Source organism: Macaca mulatta, chromosome 1 (genome assembly GCF_049350105.2).
Source record: "Macaca mulatta isolate MMU2019108-1 chromosome 1, T2T-MMU8v2.0, whole genome shotgun sequence".
Classification (NCBI taxonomy): Eukaryota; Metazoa; Chordata; class Mammalia; order Primates; family Cercopithecidae; genus Macaca; species Macaca mulatta.
In genome coordinates this window covers 200,526,067-200,543,461 of record NC_133406.1, presented here as the reverse complement: position 1 = coordinate 200,543,461, position 17,395 = coordinate 200,526,067, and the positions used below count along the sequence as shown (strand labels likewise).

The 17,395-nt window shown below is 42.6% G+C and overlaps 1 protein-coding gene across 3 annotated transcripts in view; it reads left to right on the top strand.

The window, feature by feature from the left end:
* RLF (RLF zinc finger) overlaps positions 1-9,772 on the top strand; it is an 80,642-nt gene extending 70,870 nt beyond the window's left edge. For all 3 annotated transcript variants that reach the window (XM_077962373.1, XM_015136456.3, XM_028835462.2), the window contains one exon: positions 4,647-9,772. In XM_077962373.1, coding sequence (XP_077818499.1) covers positions 4,647-9,305 — 4,659 coding nt within the window. In that variant the 3' untranslated portion in view covers positions 9,306-9,772. The remainder of the gene's footprint in view (positions 1-4,646) is intronic.
* The last annotated feature ends 7,623 nt before the right edge of the window (positions 9,773-17,395 follow it).

Genomic DNA, 17,395 nt, shown 5'->3' with positions numbered 1-17,395 from the left:
TGCTTCTCCAGATTGACTTCCTATAATTAATCAGAAACAAATTGATGGCCAAACAAGTTAGGTGATTATTATTTCTAATTACTGTGAATGAAGTTGTGTCTCCTGTCACATTAAGAACATTTTAAGAGGCCAGGCACAGTGACTCAAGCCTGTAATCCCAGCACTTTGGGAGGCCGAGACAGGTGGATCACTTGAGCTCAGGAGTTCAAGAACAGCCTGGCCAACCTGGTGAAACCCTGTCTCTACTAAAAATACAGAAATTAGCCGGGCATGGTGGCGGGCGCCTGTAATCCCAGCTACTTTGGAGGCTGAGGCAGGAGAATCGCTTGAACAGGGAAGGCGGAGATTGTGGTGAGCTAAGATTGCACCACTGCACTCTAGCCTAGGCGATAGAGTGAGACTTGGTCTTTAAAAAAAAAAAAAAAAAAAGAACATTTCAAGGTAACTATAGAACTTGCCCGTTTAAACAATTACTTCATAATTGGCCATTAGAACATTTTGTTTTGTTTAAATCTTTAATAAAGGTACTAATTTTCTATTGTTGAATAACATATCACAAAAATGAATATTAAAACAATGTCCATTTTTATTAGTTCAGTTTTATAAATCAGAAATCCAGCACAATGTGGCAAGATTCTCTTCTAAGACTATCACATTGGCTAAAATGTAGTTGGCTAGGCTGAGTTCTTATCAGAAGCTCTGTGGAAAATCCACTTCAAAGCTTGTTCTTATCATTGACGGATTTCAGTTCCTGTGATTGTAGGACTAAGGTTTCTGTTTTCTGGCTGGCTGCCAGTCAGGGTCTGTTCTCAGGTCCTAGAAAGCTACACTCAGTCTTTGCGTCTATTTTCAAGCAGCAAGGGTGCAACAAGTTGGTGCTTGAAACCTGACATCCTCCATCTCTGACTTTAGTTTTCAGTTTTTGGTTAAGACAGGTCTCACTCTGTCACCCAGGCGTAGTGCAGTGGTGTGATCATAGCTCATACAACCTCAAACTCCTTGACTCAAGCAGTTCTCCCGTCTCAGCCTCCAGAGTAGCTGAGACTATAGGCGTGTAGTTTTTTTCTTTTTTGGTGGGGAGCAGGGGCAGTAGATATAGGGTCTTGCTTTGTTGCCCAGACTGATTCTCAACTCCTGGCCTCAAGCAATTCTCCCACCTCAGCCTTCCAAAGTGCTGGGATTATAGGTGTAAGCTGCCACACCTGTCCGCTTGAACCTGGGAGGCAGAGGTTGCAATGAGCCGAGATCACACCATTGCACTGCAGCCTGGGCGACAGAGTGAGACTCTGTCTCAAAAACAAAAAAACAACAACAAAAAAAAAAAGAAGCAAAGGTTAAATGACTTGGCTACATCCTATGTGCGCTTTCATCAATATGCCAAGTCACTCTTGATCCCTCACCTTCCTAGTTTAAGACCCACCAATTTCTTCAAAATTCAGCTCCACATTCCATATCTTGATTCAAATTTATTCACTACTCCTTTTAGTAACTTTTTGGCCTATCTCTTCAGAATATATAATGGTATTTCTGGTTACTTTTCTTTGAAAAGTGTTGTTAGTGATTTTTCAAATGTTACCATCCCAACCAGATTAGGCTGTTGAAGAAAGAATGGCCATTCTTTGCTGTCCACCTCACAGTCTTCCAAAAGGAGTTAATAACTTGTGGAGAAACTGAATTATTTTAAAATTTGGCTGACTTTCCCCAAGTCCTCTCTGCTTTTTTTTTTTTTTTTTTTTTTTTTTTTTTTTTTTTTTGAGACGGAGTCTTGCTCTGTCACCCAGGCTGGAGTGCAGTGGCGCCATCTCGGCTCACTGCAAGCTCCGCCTCCCGGGTTCACGCCATTCTCCTGCCTCAGCCTCCCGAGTAGCTGGGACTACAGGCGCCCACAACCGCGCCCGGCTAATTTTTTGTATTTTTAGTAGAGACGGGGTTTCACCGTGGTCTCGATCTCCTGACCTTATGATCCGCCCGCCTCGGCCTCCCATAGTGCTGGGATTACAGGCGTGAGCCACCGCGCCCGGCCGTCCTCTCTGCTTTTACTTAACAAATGATAAACTTATATCACAGCATCCTAATAAGAGACCCATGGTCTAGTCCTGTGGAGCCACTGAAGCAACATGGCCTCTTTACTTGGACTACATTCCAAATGAGAGGGAGAAACTTCTATATTCTTTCGGCCACTACTGTTGTGGGATGTCTGCCATTCATAACAGAACCAGATCCTAGCTGATACAGGCTAAGTAATGCCTCTCTTTCAAAAAAGCTAGTCTCAGCTCGTCTGAAAGGTAGAGAGTTATCTCAATTGATTGTTCACAGTCAGTTACAGACTGAACTCTGTTCTACTCTTTCTCCCCTTCTCACTATTACACTTGACTAGTTTTAAAGGAAAAAATGTTGGAGTCTCGGTTTGCAAGGGCTTCTACACTCACTCACTCCCTTTCCACCTACCAGTCCACATCTCTTCTACTCTTCAGGCCAAATTTTTATTTTATTTATTTTATTATTTTATTTTTTTGTTTTTTTTGGAGACGAAGTCTCACTCTATTGCCCAGGCCGGCATGCAGTGGCATGATCTTGGTTCACTGCAACCTCCGCTTCCCAGGCTCAAGGGATTCTCAATGCCTCAGCCTCCCGAGTAGCTGGGACTTTGGGCCTGCATCACCATGCGTGGCTAATTTTTTGTATTTTTATTAGAGATGGGGTTTTGCCATGTTGGCCATGGTGGTCTTAAAACTCCATGCCTCAAGTGATGTGCCTAGCTCGGTCTCCCAAAGTGCTGGGATTACAGGTGTGAACCACCATGCCTGGCCTAAATGCTTTTAAGTCCTTGCTCGTCTGCTCACTAGTTGATGACACTGGGCAACTTAACCTTCTGAGTGTTGGGGATTTTTTGTCTATAAAATGAGGATATGTGCAAAAAAGTTTATTTCAAATAAGTGCCTAGGTTGTAGTAGGGGTTCTGTAAATCAATGACAGTGATTTCTTTGTGTTCCCAGCATTTAGAATGAATGATGCCCAACACGGAATTAAATGCCTGGCAAATTGTTGACTGATTTAAACAGTGGAATTTACTCCGTTATTTTACATCGTATTCTGTTGAACAGTTACAATGTGCTAGCGTTACTATTTCATCTTTATAACCTTAGAAGGAGGAAAATCTGGTATTACCATTACTGTTATCATTTTACCAATAAGGAAACTGAAGTTTAGAGGTTGAGAACCTGTCACTTGTTGTGAAGCTGGGGTTCAAAGGCAGTCAAAGTCTGATTCTAAAGTCTCTGCTCTTAGCAGTGCGTTTTAAGCCACTCAGACATATCTTGCTTTTCTTTTTTCATGTCATTTTCGCATTTCAGCCTCTCAGATAAAAAGAGTTATCTTGTATGTACCAAGCTTTTATCACATATGACCAGGTCGTCCTAATTTTAAACTAGTTTCTGAGAACCTGCTGCCATAGCAAGATTTTCTGATTTCTTTTTTCTCCCTGGAAAGCTGAGATTCAGTACACCTGTGATGGTGACTATAAATTACTAAATTCTTTCAGGAGGAAATGGAGAGGATCATTTATTTTATCTTTGAAGTTTTGAAAAATCCAAGTGTTCATGATACAGAGAATTTTTTTTTTTTTTTTTTTTGAGACTGAGTCTCGCTCTGTCGCCCAGGCTGGAGTGCAGTGGCCGGATCTCAGCTCACTGCAAGCTGCACCTCCTGGGTTTACGCCATTCTCCTGCCTCAGCCTCCCGAGTAGCTGGGACTACAGGCGGCCGCCACCTCGCCCGGCTAGTTTTTTGTATTTTTTAGTAGAGACGGGGTTTCACCGTGTTAGCCAGGATAGTCTTGATCTCCTGACCTCGTGATCCGCCCGTCTCGGCCTCCCAAAGTGCTGGGATTACAGGCTTGAGCCACTGCGCCGGCTTTTTTTTTTTTTTTTTTGGAGACAGAGTTTCACTCTTGTTGCCCAGGCTGGAGTGCAATGGCGTGATCTCAGTGCATAGCAACCTCCACCTCCCGGATTCTTTGAACCTCAGCCTCCCGAGTCGCTGGGATTACAGGCATGCACCACCACACCTGGCTAATTTTGTACTTTTTGCAGAGACGGGGTTTCTCCATGTTGGTCAGGCTGGTCTCGAACTCCTGAACTCAGGTGATAATGCCTGCCTCAGCCTCCCAAAGTGCTGGGGTGATAGGCATGAGCCACCGCGCCCGGCCACAGAGAATTTCTTAAATTGAATTTAATCTTAGATTCACATCTATACCTGTGTTTCCTGTTGCTGCCTTTTTAAACACTGCCCCTCTACTCAACATCATTCTATTTTGAATCCTCCAGTGACCTTACTTAATCCTGAATTTCTTTGGATTCACATGCATTTATTGTTTATGCATTCGGGGTACAGATAAATTCCTTGAAAGTAAGGAACTGCTTTAATACACAGTGCCTAGTAAATGTACATTGTTCATAGTTGTAGCATCTAATTCAGTTCTTTGCATGTTGAGACAAGAAATATCTAAATGTCTTTCATGAAGAAAGATTTAAGATAAAATTTAGGAACTCTAAAAGTTTTTACAACCTAAAATTCCGTATCAGTGAACGTTATATACTCTTTCTGTATGCAAAAAAAAATTTTTTTTTTATCCTGTTTTACTTACAGGCACAAGATGCTGGTCTTGGGGTGTCAATTTTACTGTGTGTCAGAGCTCTTCAACTCAGATCAAGTGAAGATGAGGAAATGAAGGCATCAGTTTGTAAAACAATTGCCTGTCTTTTACCAGAAGATTTAGAAGTTAGACGAGCCTGTCAGCTTACAGAATTCTTAATTGAACCCAGTTTGGATGGATTTAATATGTTAGAAGAACTGTATTTGCAACCAGATCAAAAATTTGATGAAGAAAATGCACCGGTTCCAAATTCTCTTCGATGTGAGCTCTTACTAGCTTTAAAAGCCCACTGGCCTTTTGATCCTGAGTTTTGGGACTGGAAAACTTTAAAACGACACTGCCACCAACTTTTAGGACAAGAAGCCTCAGATTCTGATGATGATTTAAGTGGCTATGAAATGTCCATTAATGACACAGATGTTTTAGAGTCATTTCTCAGTGACTATGATGAGGGTAAAGAAGATAAACAATATAGAAGAAGAGATTTGACAGATCAGCATAAGGAGAAAAGAGACAAAAAACCCATTGGCTCTTCTGAAAGATATCAGAGGTGGCTTCAGTATAAGTTTTTCTGTTTGTTATGTAAGCGGGAATGTATAGAGGCTAGAATTCTTCATCATTCTAAGATGCATATGGAAGATGGAATTTACACCTGTCCAGTTTGTATTAAAAAATTTAAGAGAAAAGAAATGTTTGTTCCTCATGTGATGGAGCATGTTAAAATGCCACCAAGCAGAAGGGACCGCTCTAAAAAGAAATTACTGTTGAAAGGCTCTCAAAAGGGTATTTGTCCCAAGAGCCCCTCTGCAATCCCAGAGCAAAACCATTCATTGAATGAACAAGCCAAAGGAGAGTCTCATGAATATGTCACATTCAGCAAATTAGAAGATTGCCACCTGCAAGACAGAGATTTGTATCCATGTCCTGGTACAGACTGTTCCCGTGTGTTTAAGCAATTTAAATACTTAAGTGTGCATCTTAAAGCTGAACACCAAAATAATGATGAAAATGCCAAGCACTACTTGGATATGAAAAATAGAAGAGAGAAGTGTACTTACTGTCGACGACATTTTATGTCTGCTTTTCACCTTCGGGAGCATGAACAAGTGCATTGTGGGCCTCAACCTTATATGTGTGTATCTATAGATTGCTATGCTAGGTTTGGATCAGTAAATGAACTACTTAACCATAAACAAAAGCATGATGATCTGCGTTATAAATGTGAATTAAATGGCTGTAATATTGTTTTCAGTGACTTGGGACAGCTTTACCACCATGAAGCACAACACTTTAGGGATGCATCTTACACATGCAACTTTCTTGGCTGTAAAAAGTTCTATTACTCCAAAATTGAATACCAGAATCACCTCTCAATGCATAATGTTGAAAATTCAAATGGTGACATAAAGAAATCAGTGAAACTTGAGGAGTCTGCAACAGGTGAAAAGCAAGATTGTGTTAATCAGCCCCATCTACTTAACCAAACTGATAAACCACATTTACCTGAAGATCTTTTCTGTGCAGAATCAGCTAATTCTCAAATAGATACAGAAACTGCAGAAAACCTGAAAGAAAACAGTGACAGTAATTCTAGTGATCAGTTAAGTCATAGCTCTTCAGCTTCAATGAATGAAGAGTTAATTGACACACTAGATCACTCTGAAACCATGCAGGATATATTGTTATCTAATGAGAAAGTCTTTGGGCCCTCCAGTTTAAAAGAAAAATGTTCCAGTATGGCAGTTTGTTTTGACGGGACTAAGTTTACCTGTGGTTTTGATGGCTGTGGTTCCACATACAAAAATGCAAGAGGAATGCAGAAACATTTACGGAAGGTTCATCCATACCATTTCAAGCCCAAAAAGATAAAGACGAAAGATCTGTTTCCCTCTTTGGGTAATGAACATAATCAGACAACGGAAAAGTTGGATGCAGAACCTAAACCCAGCTCAGATACAAACAGTGACTCCCCAGATGAAGGTCTAGATCACAATATTCACATTAAATGTAAACGAGAACATCAAGGTTACTCCTCAGAATCCTCCATTTGTGCTTCTAAAAGGCCCTGTACAGAGGATACCATGTTGGAACTTCTGTTACGCTTGAAACATTTAAGCTTGAAAAACTCAATAACACATGGCTCTTTCTCAGGGTCATTGCAGGCGTACCCATCCAGTGGTGCTAAGTCTCTTCAGTCAGTTTCATCTATCTCAGACCTTAATTTTCAGAATCAAGATGAAAATATGCCAAGTCAGTACCTTGCACAGTTGGCGGCTAAGCCGTTTTTCTGTGAGCTTCAAGGATGCAAATATGAATTTGTGACCAGAGAGGCTCTGTTAATGCATTATCTTAAAAAGCATAATTATTCAAAAGAAAAAGTCCTTCAGTTAACCATGTTCCAACATCGGTATTCCCCATTTCAATGTCATATTTGCCAAAGGTCATTTACAAGAAAAACACACCTTAGGATTCATTATAAAAATAAACATCAAATTGGCAGTGACAGAGCAACTCACAAACTATTAGATAATGAAAAGTGTGATCATGAAGGCCCATGTTCAGTAGATAGGTTGAAAGGTGATTGTTCTGCAGAACTTGGAGGTGATCCCAACAGTAACTCTGAGAAACCACACTGTCATCCTAAGAAGGATGAATGCAGTTCTGAAACAGATTTGGAATCATCTTGTGAAGAAACAGAAAGTAAAACATCTGACATTTCATCACCAATAGGCAGCCATAGAGAAGAACAAGAAGGAAGAGAGGGCAGAGGTAGCAGGCGAACTGTTGCTAAAGGAAATCTGTGTTATATTTTGAATAAATACCACAAACCATTCCATTGTATCCATAAAACTTGCAACTCCTCATTCACCAATCTAAAAGGCTTAATTCGCCATTACAGAACTGTACATCAGTACAACAAAGAACAGTTATGTTTAGAGAAAGACAAAGCAAGAACCAAAAGGGAACTTGTCAAATGTAAGAAGATATTTGCTTGCAAATATAAGGAATGTAATAAACGCTTCCTGTGTTCCAAAGCTCTAGCTAAGCACTGTAGTGACTCTCATAACCTAGACCATACTGAAGAGCCTAAAGTACTTTCCGAAGCTGAATCTGCAGCAAGGTTTTCTTGTAACCAGCCTCAGTGCCCTGCTGTTTTTTATACATTCAACAAGTTGAAGCACCACTTGATGGAACAGCATAATATTGAAGGGGAAATACATTCAGATTATGAAATTCATTGTGATCTTAATGGCTGTGGCCAGATTTTCACCCATCGCAGTAATTACTCACAACATGTATATTACCGACATAAAGATTATTATGATGATTTGTTTAGAAGCCAGAAAGTAGCAAATGAGAGACTACTAAGGAGTGAAAAGGTATGTCAAACAGCTGACACTCAGGGGCATGAATATCAGACCACCAGGAGATCATTTAATGCTAAAGCTAAAAAATGTGGCTTAATCAAAGAAAAGAAAGCCCCAATAAGTTTTAAAACCAGAGCTGAGGCCCTCCATATGTGTGTGGAGCACTCTGAGCACACACAGTACCCCTGCATGGTTCAAGGATGCTTATCTGTGGTGAAGTTGGAGAGCAGCATTGTGAGGCATTACAAACGCACTCATCAGATGAGTAGTGCCTATTTAGAGCAACAGATGGAGAACCTTGTTGTTTGCGTTAAGTACGGTACCAAAATTAAGGAGGAACCCCCTTCTGAAGCAGATACCTGTATAAAGAAAGAAGAAAATAGAAGCTGTGAATCAGAGCACACAGAACACAGCCATTCCCCGGGTGACAGTAGTGCACCCATCCAGAACACTGATTCCTGTCATTCAAGTGAAAGGGATGGAGGTCAGAAAGGGTGCATAGAAAGCAGCTCAGTATTTGATGCAGATACTCTGCTTTACAGGGGAACTTTGAAATGTAACCATAGTTCAGAAACCACTTCCCTGGAACAGTGTAATATAGTTCAGCCTCCTCCTCCTTGTAAAATAGAAAATTCCATACCTAATCCCAATGGGACTGAAAGTGGGACTTATTTCACAAGTTTCCAGCTGCCGCCTTTACCAAGGATCAAAGAATCAGAAACTAGGCAGCATGGTTCAGGGCAAGAAAACACTGTAAAAAATCCAACCCATGTCCCAAAAGAGAATTTTAGAAAACATTCACAGCCCCGGTCATTTGATTTGAAGACCTACAAACCTATGGGATTTGAATCTTCGTTTCTGAAATTTATTCAGGAAAGTGAAGAGAAAGAAGATGATTTTGATGATTGGGAGCCTTCAGAGCACTTAACATTAAGTAATTCTTCACAGCCCAGTAATGATTTAACAGGGAACGTTGTGGCAAATAATATGGTGAATTACAATGAACCTGAAGTTGACATACCTCATTCTTCCAGTGACTCTACAATTCATGAGAACCTGACTGCAATCCCACCTTTAATAGTAGCTGAAACAACAACAGTTCCTTCCTTGGAAAACCTGAGGGTCGTATTGGACAAAGCATTAACAGACTGTGGAGAGCTTGCCTTAAAACAGCTTCATTATCTTCGCCCAGTGGTGGTTCTTGAAAGATCTAAGTTTTCCACACCAATTTTAGACTTATTTCCAACAAAAAAGACAGATGAGCTTTGTGTAGGAAGTTCATAAGTAGCAGTTTTGTTTTTGTAACAGACTGGCTCCAACACTGCAACATGGGGACATTTGCCAACTCGAACAAAGGCTGAGAAGCAGCCACACCGTTGTTTAGGTAGAATAGGCTGTGTATTTACATGAATGTATAATATCTATGTCAGCAGTATTGGCTGAATCCATTAGCTCTCCAGTTGGTTTAATGATTGGGTTTTTTTGTTTATTAAAAAAAAAAAAGGAACTGTACTCTTGTTTGGTGCTAATTAATACATCAAAATATACTGGGGCTTCCTTTTTCAAATTAAGTGTGCATGATTGTATATGGAACAAATACTAAGGTCCCAGGGTGGGAGGGTTAGGGAAACGGATATGGAGTTCTTACTTGACTTGAATGTGCACCTGAGGGTGCTTTGTGTAATATATTGTACACTACAGCATCTTATATTTTTTGAGTTGAGTTTCAATAAATTACAATTTTTCACCCATTTGTTGTTTACTCATAATGAGTTTTCATGCCACGTGTAAACTGAAATTGCACTTGTATTTTCTGAAATATGCCACTCACATTTTACCCCAGTTATTTTTTTATTATTAACTAGATCATTCAGAACAAGGGGTTTTTTTGTTTTGCTTTTTTTTTTTTAAGATGGAGTTTCACTCTTGTTGCTCAAGCTGGAGTGCAATGGTGCAGTCTCGGCTCGCTGCAACCTCCCCCTCCTGGCTTCAAGTTATTCTCCTACCTCAGTCTCCCAAAGTGCTGGGATTACAGGCGTGAGCGACCACGCCCATCCCAGAACAAGGTTCTTTTTATCTTAAAATTTTTGTTTTTACGGCCGGGCGCGGTGGCTCAAGCCTGTAATCCTAGCACTTTGGGAGGCCGAGACGGGCGGATCACAAGGTCAGCAGATCGAGACCATCCTGGTTAACACGGTGAAACCCTGTCTCTACTAAAAAATACAAAAAACTAGCCGGGCGAGGTGGCGGGCGCCTGTAGTCCCAGCTACTCGGGAGGCTGAGCCAGGAGAATGGCGTAAACCCGGGAAGCGGAGCTTGCAGTGAGCTGAGATCTGGCCACTGCACTCCAGCCTGGGCGACAGAGCTAGACTCCGTCTCAAAAAATAAATAAATAAATAAAAATAAAAATTTTGTTTTTGTGGAAGAAGTTTCTGAGATTGAGTAATTAGCTGTGGGAGTGAAGATATCTCCCAGAGGATGTCCAGATGTTGGCTGAGTAGAAAGGAGAGGATATGTCTACCAGAACATGAAGGACATAGCAAATTCAGAGGGCATGTTTCTAGGAAACTACAAATAATTTGATACGCTGGCAATAAAAAGGGAACAAGAGAGTGACATCATTGAAGAAACAGCAGGAACTAAATCATGAACACTAAGGAGTTTGGACTTCAGTCTATAGGCATATATCACTGGAAGTGTGGAGTGCTCACTTGATTTGAGGAGCTGAAATTGGAAACAGTAGACTTGAAGTAATTGAGGCAAGCTTGGTGAGTGTATGTACTGATGCAGCAGAGGGCAGAATAGATGAAATTGAGATATTTAAGGAGACAGGATTTTGGGGATTTGGAGTCAAGGAAAAGATTTGGTACTGATGCAACCATTTGAGGTAGGTATACAAAGGAGGATTGATTATTTGGGAAGATAATGGAAACCAAGGTGAGTTTGGCTTTTAGATGTGTTGAGTTTTATTAGACTGTGGGACGTCCTTTTAATACGGTTTTATTTCCTGTTCCTTGTGAAGTTTTCAACCACTTTCATTAGCTAGATATGAAGTGACTCAGACAACTAACATCTCTTTATCATCCTTGTGGTTAGAATTTTTTTTTTTCCGCAATTGAGTCTTGCTCTGTCGCCCAGGCTGGAGTATAGTGGCGCGATCTCGGCTCACTGCAACCTCCGCCCCTCCAGGTTTAAGCAATTCTCTGCCTCAGCCTCCGGAGTAGCTGGGATTACAGGTGTGTGCCACCACGCCTGGCTAATTTTTTGTGTTTTTAGTAGAAACAGGGTTTCACCATCTTGGCCAGGCTGGTCTTGAACTCCTGACCTCGTGATCCCCCCACCTCGGCCTCCCAAAGTGCTGGGATTACAGGCTTGAGCCACCGTGCCCAGCCTATTGTGGTTAGATTTTCAAGACCTTTTCTCTGACCCTTAAACCTTGTTTTCTTGTTTTGTCAGCTCTTCAGGAATTTCATTCTGTCACCTCACCCTGAGTCTAAAGCACCCCCATAACCAAGTCATTTCTTGTCTCAGCTCCCAATAGGTAACAGAGGATTCTGAGGAATCGAAATGATCTGAGTAAGACTGTTGAAAGAAGTGGCAGAAACGAGGATCTTAGAGACTGAGACCACTATTGTTTCTTTGGAATCCAGCTAATTCTTCAGCGACTTGATTTCCTCACTTACGAAGGGAGGGGGTATAGGTGAAAGGTCCCTTTTTGTGATTTGAGCATGAGAAGCACCTGTAGGCCTAGTAAAAATTCCTCATACTAGAGAGATGGTTAGCCCAGAATAAGAAAAAGCTACTAATTTATCTAAGACTGAACTATATCCATTCAACCACAAAAAACTTGTAGCCCCTGGAAGGACCAAGTGAGGCCATTCACAGTGAAACTAAACCCAGATTTTAAGAGCCCAATTAGGCCGGGCGCGGTGGCTCACGCCTGTAATCCCAGCACTTTGGGAGGCTGAGGTGGGCAGATCATGAGGTCGGGAGGTCAAGAGCAAACTGGCTAACACAGTGAAACCCCGTCTCTACTGAAAATACAAAAAATTAGCTGGGCATGATGGCACACGCCTGTAGTCTCAGCTACTCGGGAGGCTGAGGCAGGAGAATCGCTTGAACCCGTGAGGTGGATGCTGCAGTGAGCCGAGATCACACCACTGCACTTTAGCCTGGGTGACGGAGCGAGACTGTCTCAAAAATAAATAAAATAGTTCAAGTACAAGCCTAAGTAATTGATCCTAAGATCACTGTCTATCCCAGTTAGAGCAGCTTGCATCATTTGATCTGTATTAAATACTTTTGGCTGGGTGTGGTGGCTCGCACCTGTAATCCTGGCACTTTGGGAGGCCGAGGCGGGTAGGTCACCTGAGGTCAGGAGTTTGAGACCAGCCTGACCAACATGGAGAAACCCCATCTCTACTAAAAATACAAAAATTAGCTAGGTGTGGTGGCAGATGCCTGTAATCCCAGCTACTCAGGAGGCTGAGGCAGGAGAATCGCTTGGACCCTGGAGGTGGAAGTTGCAGTGAGCTGAGATCGTGCCATTGCACTCCAGTCTGGGCAACTGAGCGAGACTCCGTTTCAAAAAAAAAGAAAAGACTTTCATGTTTAAACCAGCATGAATGACTATATAATACAGGGCAAAGGGTTATTTTTTTTTAGCTTGTAGTAATCATTTTAACTTGATATCTCTGGAATTTGTCCCAACCCTGGCACAGACCTGAAAGCACTGACTTTGTTTTCAAAGCTTTTTCAGTTCAAGAGTGCCTCCAAATGGTGAGTAGGTATGAAGACTTCCAGACGCTTCTATTGTTGCCTTTACCCAGAATTCTCTTGCTTCAGTGTTTTTCCCATTTTCATGAGCCCATGTATGAAAAAGGGTAAGGAACTGTGGAGAAGAAAGTTTTTTATTAGCCTTCCTCGGGGTATTCCATGCTCAATCTATCCTTTCTCAGTCCCAAATGGCCTACTGAGCTGAACTGCCTAAGACATAGTCATTCACCAAATATTTAAGTACACATATTTAAAAAGATACAATTCCAGGTGCAATGGGAGACGAGGAAAAAAAGTAAAGTTGTCAGGGCCATCAAGAAGCTTTCACAAGGTGAAGGGAGGGCTGGAGTTTCTCATAACATTGTTACTTAAAGTGTGGTAGTGGGCCAGCAGTATGGGCATCACCTAGGATATTGTTATTAATAAAAATGCATAATTTCAGGCCCTACTCTAGACCTACTGGACCCAAATGTGCGTGTTAGTAAGATCTCCAGGTGATTCTTAGGCACAGAAAAGTTCTAGAAGCACTGGCCTGGAAGTGGGAAATACTGTGAGAATTCAGGGTAGTTATGCTTTTTCGCATTTTACATAAAATTATCTTGTTGAATTTTCATAATCCAATGAAGTAGGTGCTGTTATTATCCTTATTTGACAAAGTACTTGAGATGAAGCATCTTGCCTGGCTGGCACAAATAGAGATGGAGCCCAGTTTCCAATCTCTTCTGACGGGAAGAATGTCAGAGAGGGACATTTAGTATAAAGGAATAACAGATGGAAAGTTGCAGGTGGTATTTGAAGTACCAAAAATACCACAGTTCTGTAATGTGAGTGAGTGTGAAGGTGAATAGTGGGAAATACAATTTGAAGTGTAGGTGAAAGCCAGGTTATTCGACTCAAACTCCACAGTCATGGTGTTGACATTTCTTCATTTTTGAATATAGAGATGGGAAACTGGTGCATATTTTTTTCTGTGAATAACATGAAAACTACAAAAAAGGCAAGTTTTCTGAAAGAAACTTTTACTTACTCGTTTTTGCTATTTTTTGAGACGAGATCTCATTAAGTTGCCCAGGCTGATCTTGAACTCCTGAGCCCAAGCAGTTCTCCCACCCCAGCCTCCCAAAGTGCTGGAATTGCAAGCATGAACCACTGCACCTGGCCAGAAACTTCTAAAACTCAGAAACGTTGCTCCTCCTCACCTCCTACCCCAAGGTAAACTGTGATACCTCCTGGCTTTATACTACTGATTTTATAGCCTATTATGTAGAACTGTGTCTAGAAAGAGTGGCCTATCCCTCTGTGACCTTGGTCTACTCCTGCAGGAGTGGTTTCTGTGACAGACTGCATTTGGAGGTTTGATTCACTCTGGGGAAGGTAACCAGGATAGGCAAGAGATTTAAAAATCTGTCAACATGTATTTGGCAGGTATAGCCTGAAAAAAAAAGGACCAGAGGCATAGGAAAGCTATCTAAATGGTTAAGAAGCCAAATATTTAGAAAGCATATACCATCTGCTAGCCCCTGGGTGGTAAGTGTTGAACAAGACTCTTCCCTGCATCATAGAGATTTAAGAATCCAACAGGGGACTGGGTGTGGTGACTCATGTCTGTAATCCCAGCACTTTGGGAGGCAGAGGCAGGTGGATATTTGAAGTCAGGAGTTTGAGACCAGCCTGGTCAACATGGTGAAACCCTGTCTCTAGTAAAAATACAAAAATTAGCTGGGCCATGGTGGCGTGCGCGCCTGTAATCCCAGCTACTAGGGAGGCTGAGGCAGGAGAACTGCTTGAATCCAGGAAGCAGAGGTTGCAGTGAGCTGAGATCAGGCCACTGCACTCCAGCGTGGGCAACAGAGTGAGACCCTGTACCCCATCAACCTCCCCCCCTCAAAAAAAAAATCCAATAGGGAAGACAGACATTAAAACAGTACAAATAAGTAAAAGTGCTTTTATTTTTAAACAGAGGGAATGGAGGGGCTTGTGAGAAGTGGACCAAAAAAGGACAGCAAAGGCTTCATTGAGGATAATGTTTAAACTGAAACCTAAAGAATCAATAGAAGTTAGCCAGGCAATAACCTGTAGTGCCAGCTACTCGAGAGGCTGAGGTGGGAGGATCACTTGAGCCCAGGAGTTAGAGGCTGTAGTGTGCAATAATCGCACCTGTGAATAGGCACTGAACTCCAACCTGGGGGAGGAGGGGGAAGCCAGGCAAAGAATTCGAGTAATCGTAATCCAATTATGTGCCAAGGCTTTGTGGTTCAACAGCTTGGTGTGTTGGTGACATTGATAAGACTACTATAGCTGGAGTTGAAAGAACAAATGGCAGAGGAAGAGAAGACTTGGTACGCAAGCAGGGACCAGGCATTTTAGTGCCCTGTTAGCCATGTTACAGATTTTGGATTTTGTTTGAAAGGCAATGAAAAGGCCGGGCGCGGTGGCTCACGCCTGTAATCCCAGCACTTTGGGAGGCCGAGGCGGGCGGATCACAAGGTCAGGAGATCGAGACCACGGTGAAACCCCGTCTCTACTAAAAATTACAAAAAAATTAGCCGGGCGCGGTTGTGGGCGCCTGTAGTCCCAGCTACTCGGGAGGCTGAGGCAGGAGAATGGCGTGAACCCGGGAGGCGGAGCTTGCAGTGAGCCGAGATCGCGCCACTGCACTCCAGCCTGGGCTGGGCGACAGAGCGAGACTCCGTCTCAAAAAAAAAAAAAAAAAGGCAATGAAAAACCTGTAAGAATTTATCAAAGGCTGACTAGGTGCTATTTCTCATGCCTGTAATCCCAGCATTTTAGGAGGGCAAGGTAGGAGGATCACCTGAGATCAGGAATTTGAGACCAGCCTGGCCAACATGGTGAAACCCCGTTTCTACTAAAAATGCAGAGATTAGCCAGGTGTGGCGCGTGCCTAGTCCCAGCCACTCAAGAGGCTGAGGCAGGAGAATAGTTTGAACCCAGGAGGCAGAGGTTGCAGTGAGCCAAGATCGCACCACTGCACTCCAGCTTGGGCAACAGAGCGAGACTCTGTCTCAAAAAAAAAAGAATTTATCAAAGGCTTGAAAGTAGGCATTGCATAAGTCAGTAAGTCCTAATAGGGCATGATGCGACTACTGAGTAGAAGTGACTGACAGATGAGTGGGTGGATGCCACTATTAAAGGTGAACTGAAGGCCAGGCATGGTGGTTCATGCCTGTAATCCCAGCACTGTGGGAGGCCGAGGCAGGTGGATCATGCGGTCAAGAGTTCAAGACCAGCCTAATCAACATGGTGAAACCCCATCTCTACTAAAAATTAAAAAATTAGCCAGGCGTGGTGGCGGGTGACTGTAATCCCAGCTACTAAGGAGGCTGAGCCAGGAGAATCACTTGAACCCAGGAGGCAGAGGCTGCAGTGAGCTGAGATTGCGCCACTGCACTCCAGCCCAGGCGACAAGGTGAGACTCCAAGACTCCGTCTCAGAAAAAAAAAAAAAAGCCCTGTTTATATCCTATTTCCTTGCTGGGTGTGGTGGCTCATGCCTGTAATCCCTGCACTTTGGGAGGCTGAGGTGGGTGGATCACTTGAGGTCAGGAATTCCAGACCAGCCTGGCCAACATGGTGAAACCCCATCTCTACTAAAAATACAACAAATTAGCCAGGCGTGGTGGCGCAAGCCTGTAATCCCAGCTACTCAGGAGGCTGAGGCAGGAGAATCGCTTGAACCTAGGAGGCACAGGTTGCAGGGAGCTAAGATCATGCCACTGCACTCCAGCTTAAAAAAAATAAAAATAAAAAATCCTATCTCCTCACCTTTCCATTCAACCTCAATACACCTCAGCTTTTTTTTATTATGTGAAAATAGCTGCAACAGCTGCTGTCCATGTGATGAATTGTTGGAAATGTAGATCTACACTAAATAAGAGAGAAGCCACTAGCCACATGTGGCTATTTAACTTTTTTTTTAGATGGAGTCTCATTCTGTCACCAAGGCTGGAGCACAACATCAGCTCACTGTAACCTCTGCCTCCCAGGTTTAAGTGATTCTCCTGCTTCAGCCTCCCAAGTAGCTGGGACTACAGGTGTGCACTACCATGTCAGGCTAATTTTTGTATGTTTAGTAGAGACAGCATTTCACCTTGTTGGCCAGGTTGGTCTTGAACTCCTGGGCTCAAGTGATCCACCTGCCTCGGCCTCCCAAAGTGCTGGGATTACAAGCGTGAGCCACCGTGCCTGGCCACATTTAGTTAAAATGCAAAATTCCATCTCTGCTGCACTATTCACATTTCAGCATTAACTAGTGGTTACCATATTGGACATGGCAGATAAAGAACATTTTCATTATTGCAGAAAGTTGTACTGGACAGCACTTTGCTAGAGCCAGAACTAGCCAAAGATCAGATAAAGTAATATGAATGAACTGAAAACCCAGGCCAGTGCGTGGGTGGTTTTGAGTAAGATTCACTGGTTGGGTGAGTGGGAAGCAAGCTGACCTTTGGAACAGTGACATCACAAAGCACAGCTCACAATGGCTCCAGAACATGTAGGCTGCCATGCCACTACCCCTAACTGATATCTAGATTCCTGAAGCTTCTGCACATGTAGTTCCTGGAGCTGCTACTTATTAAA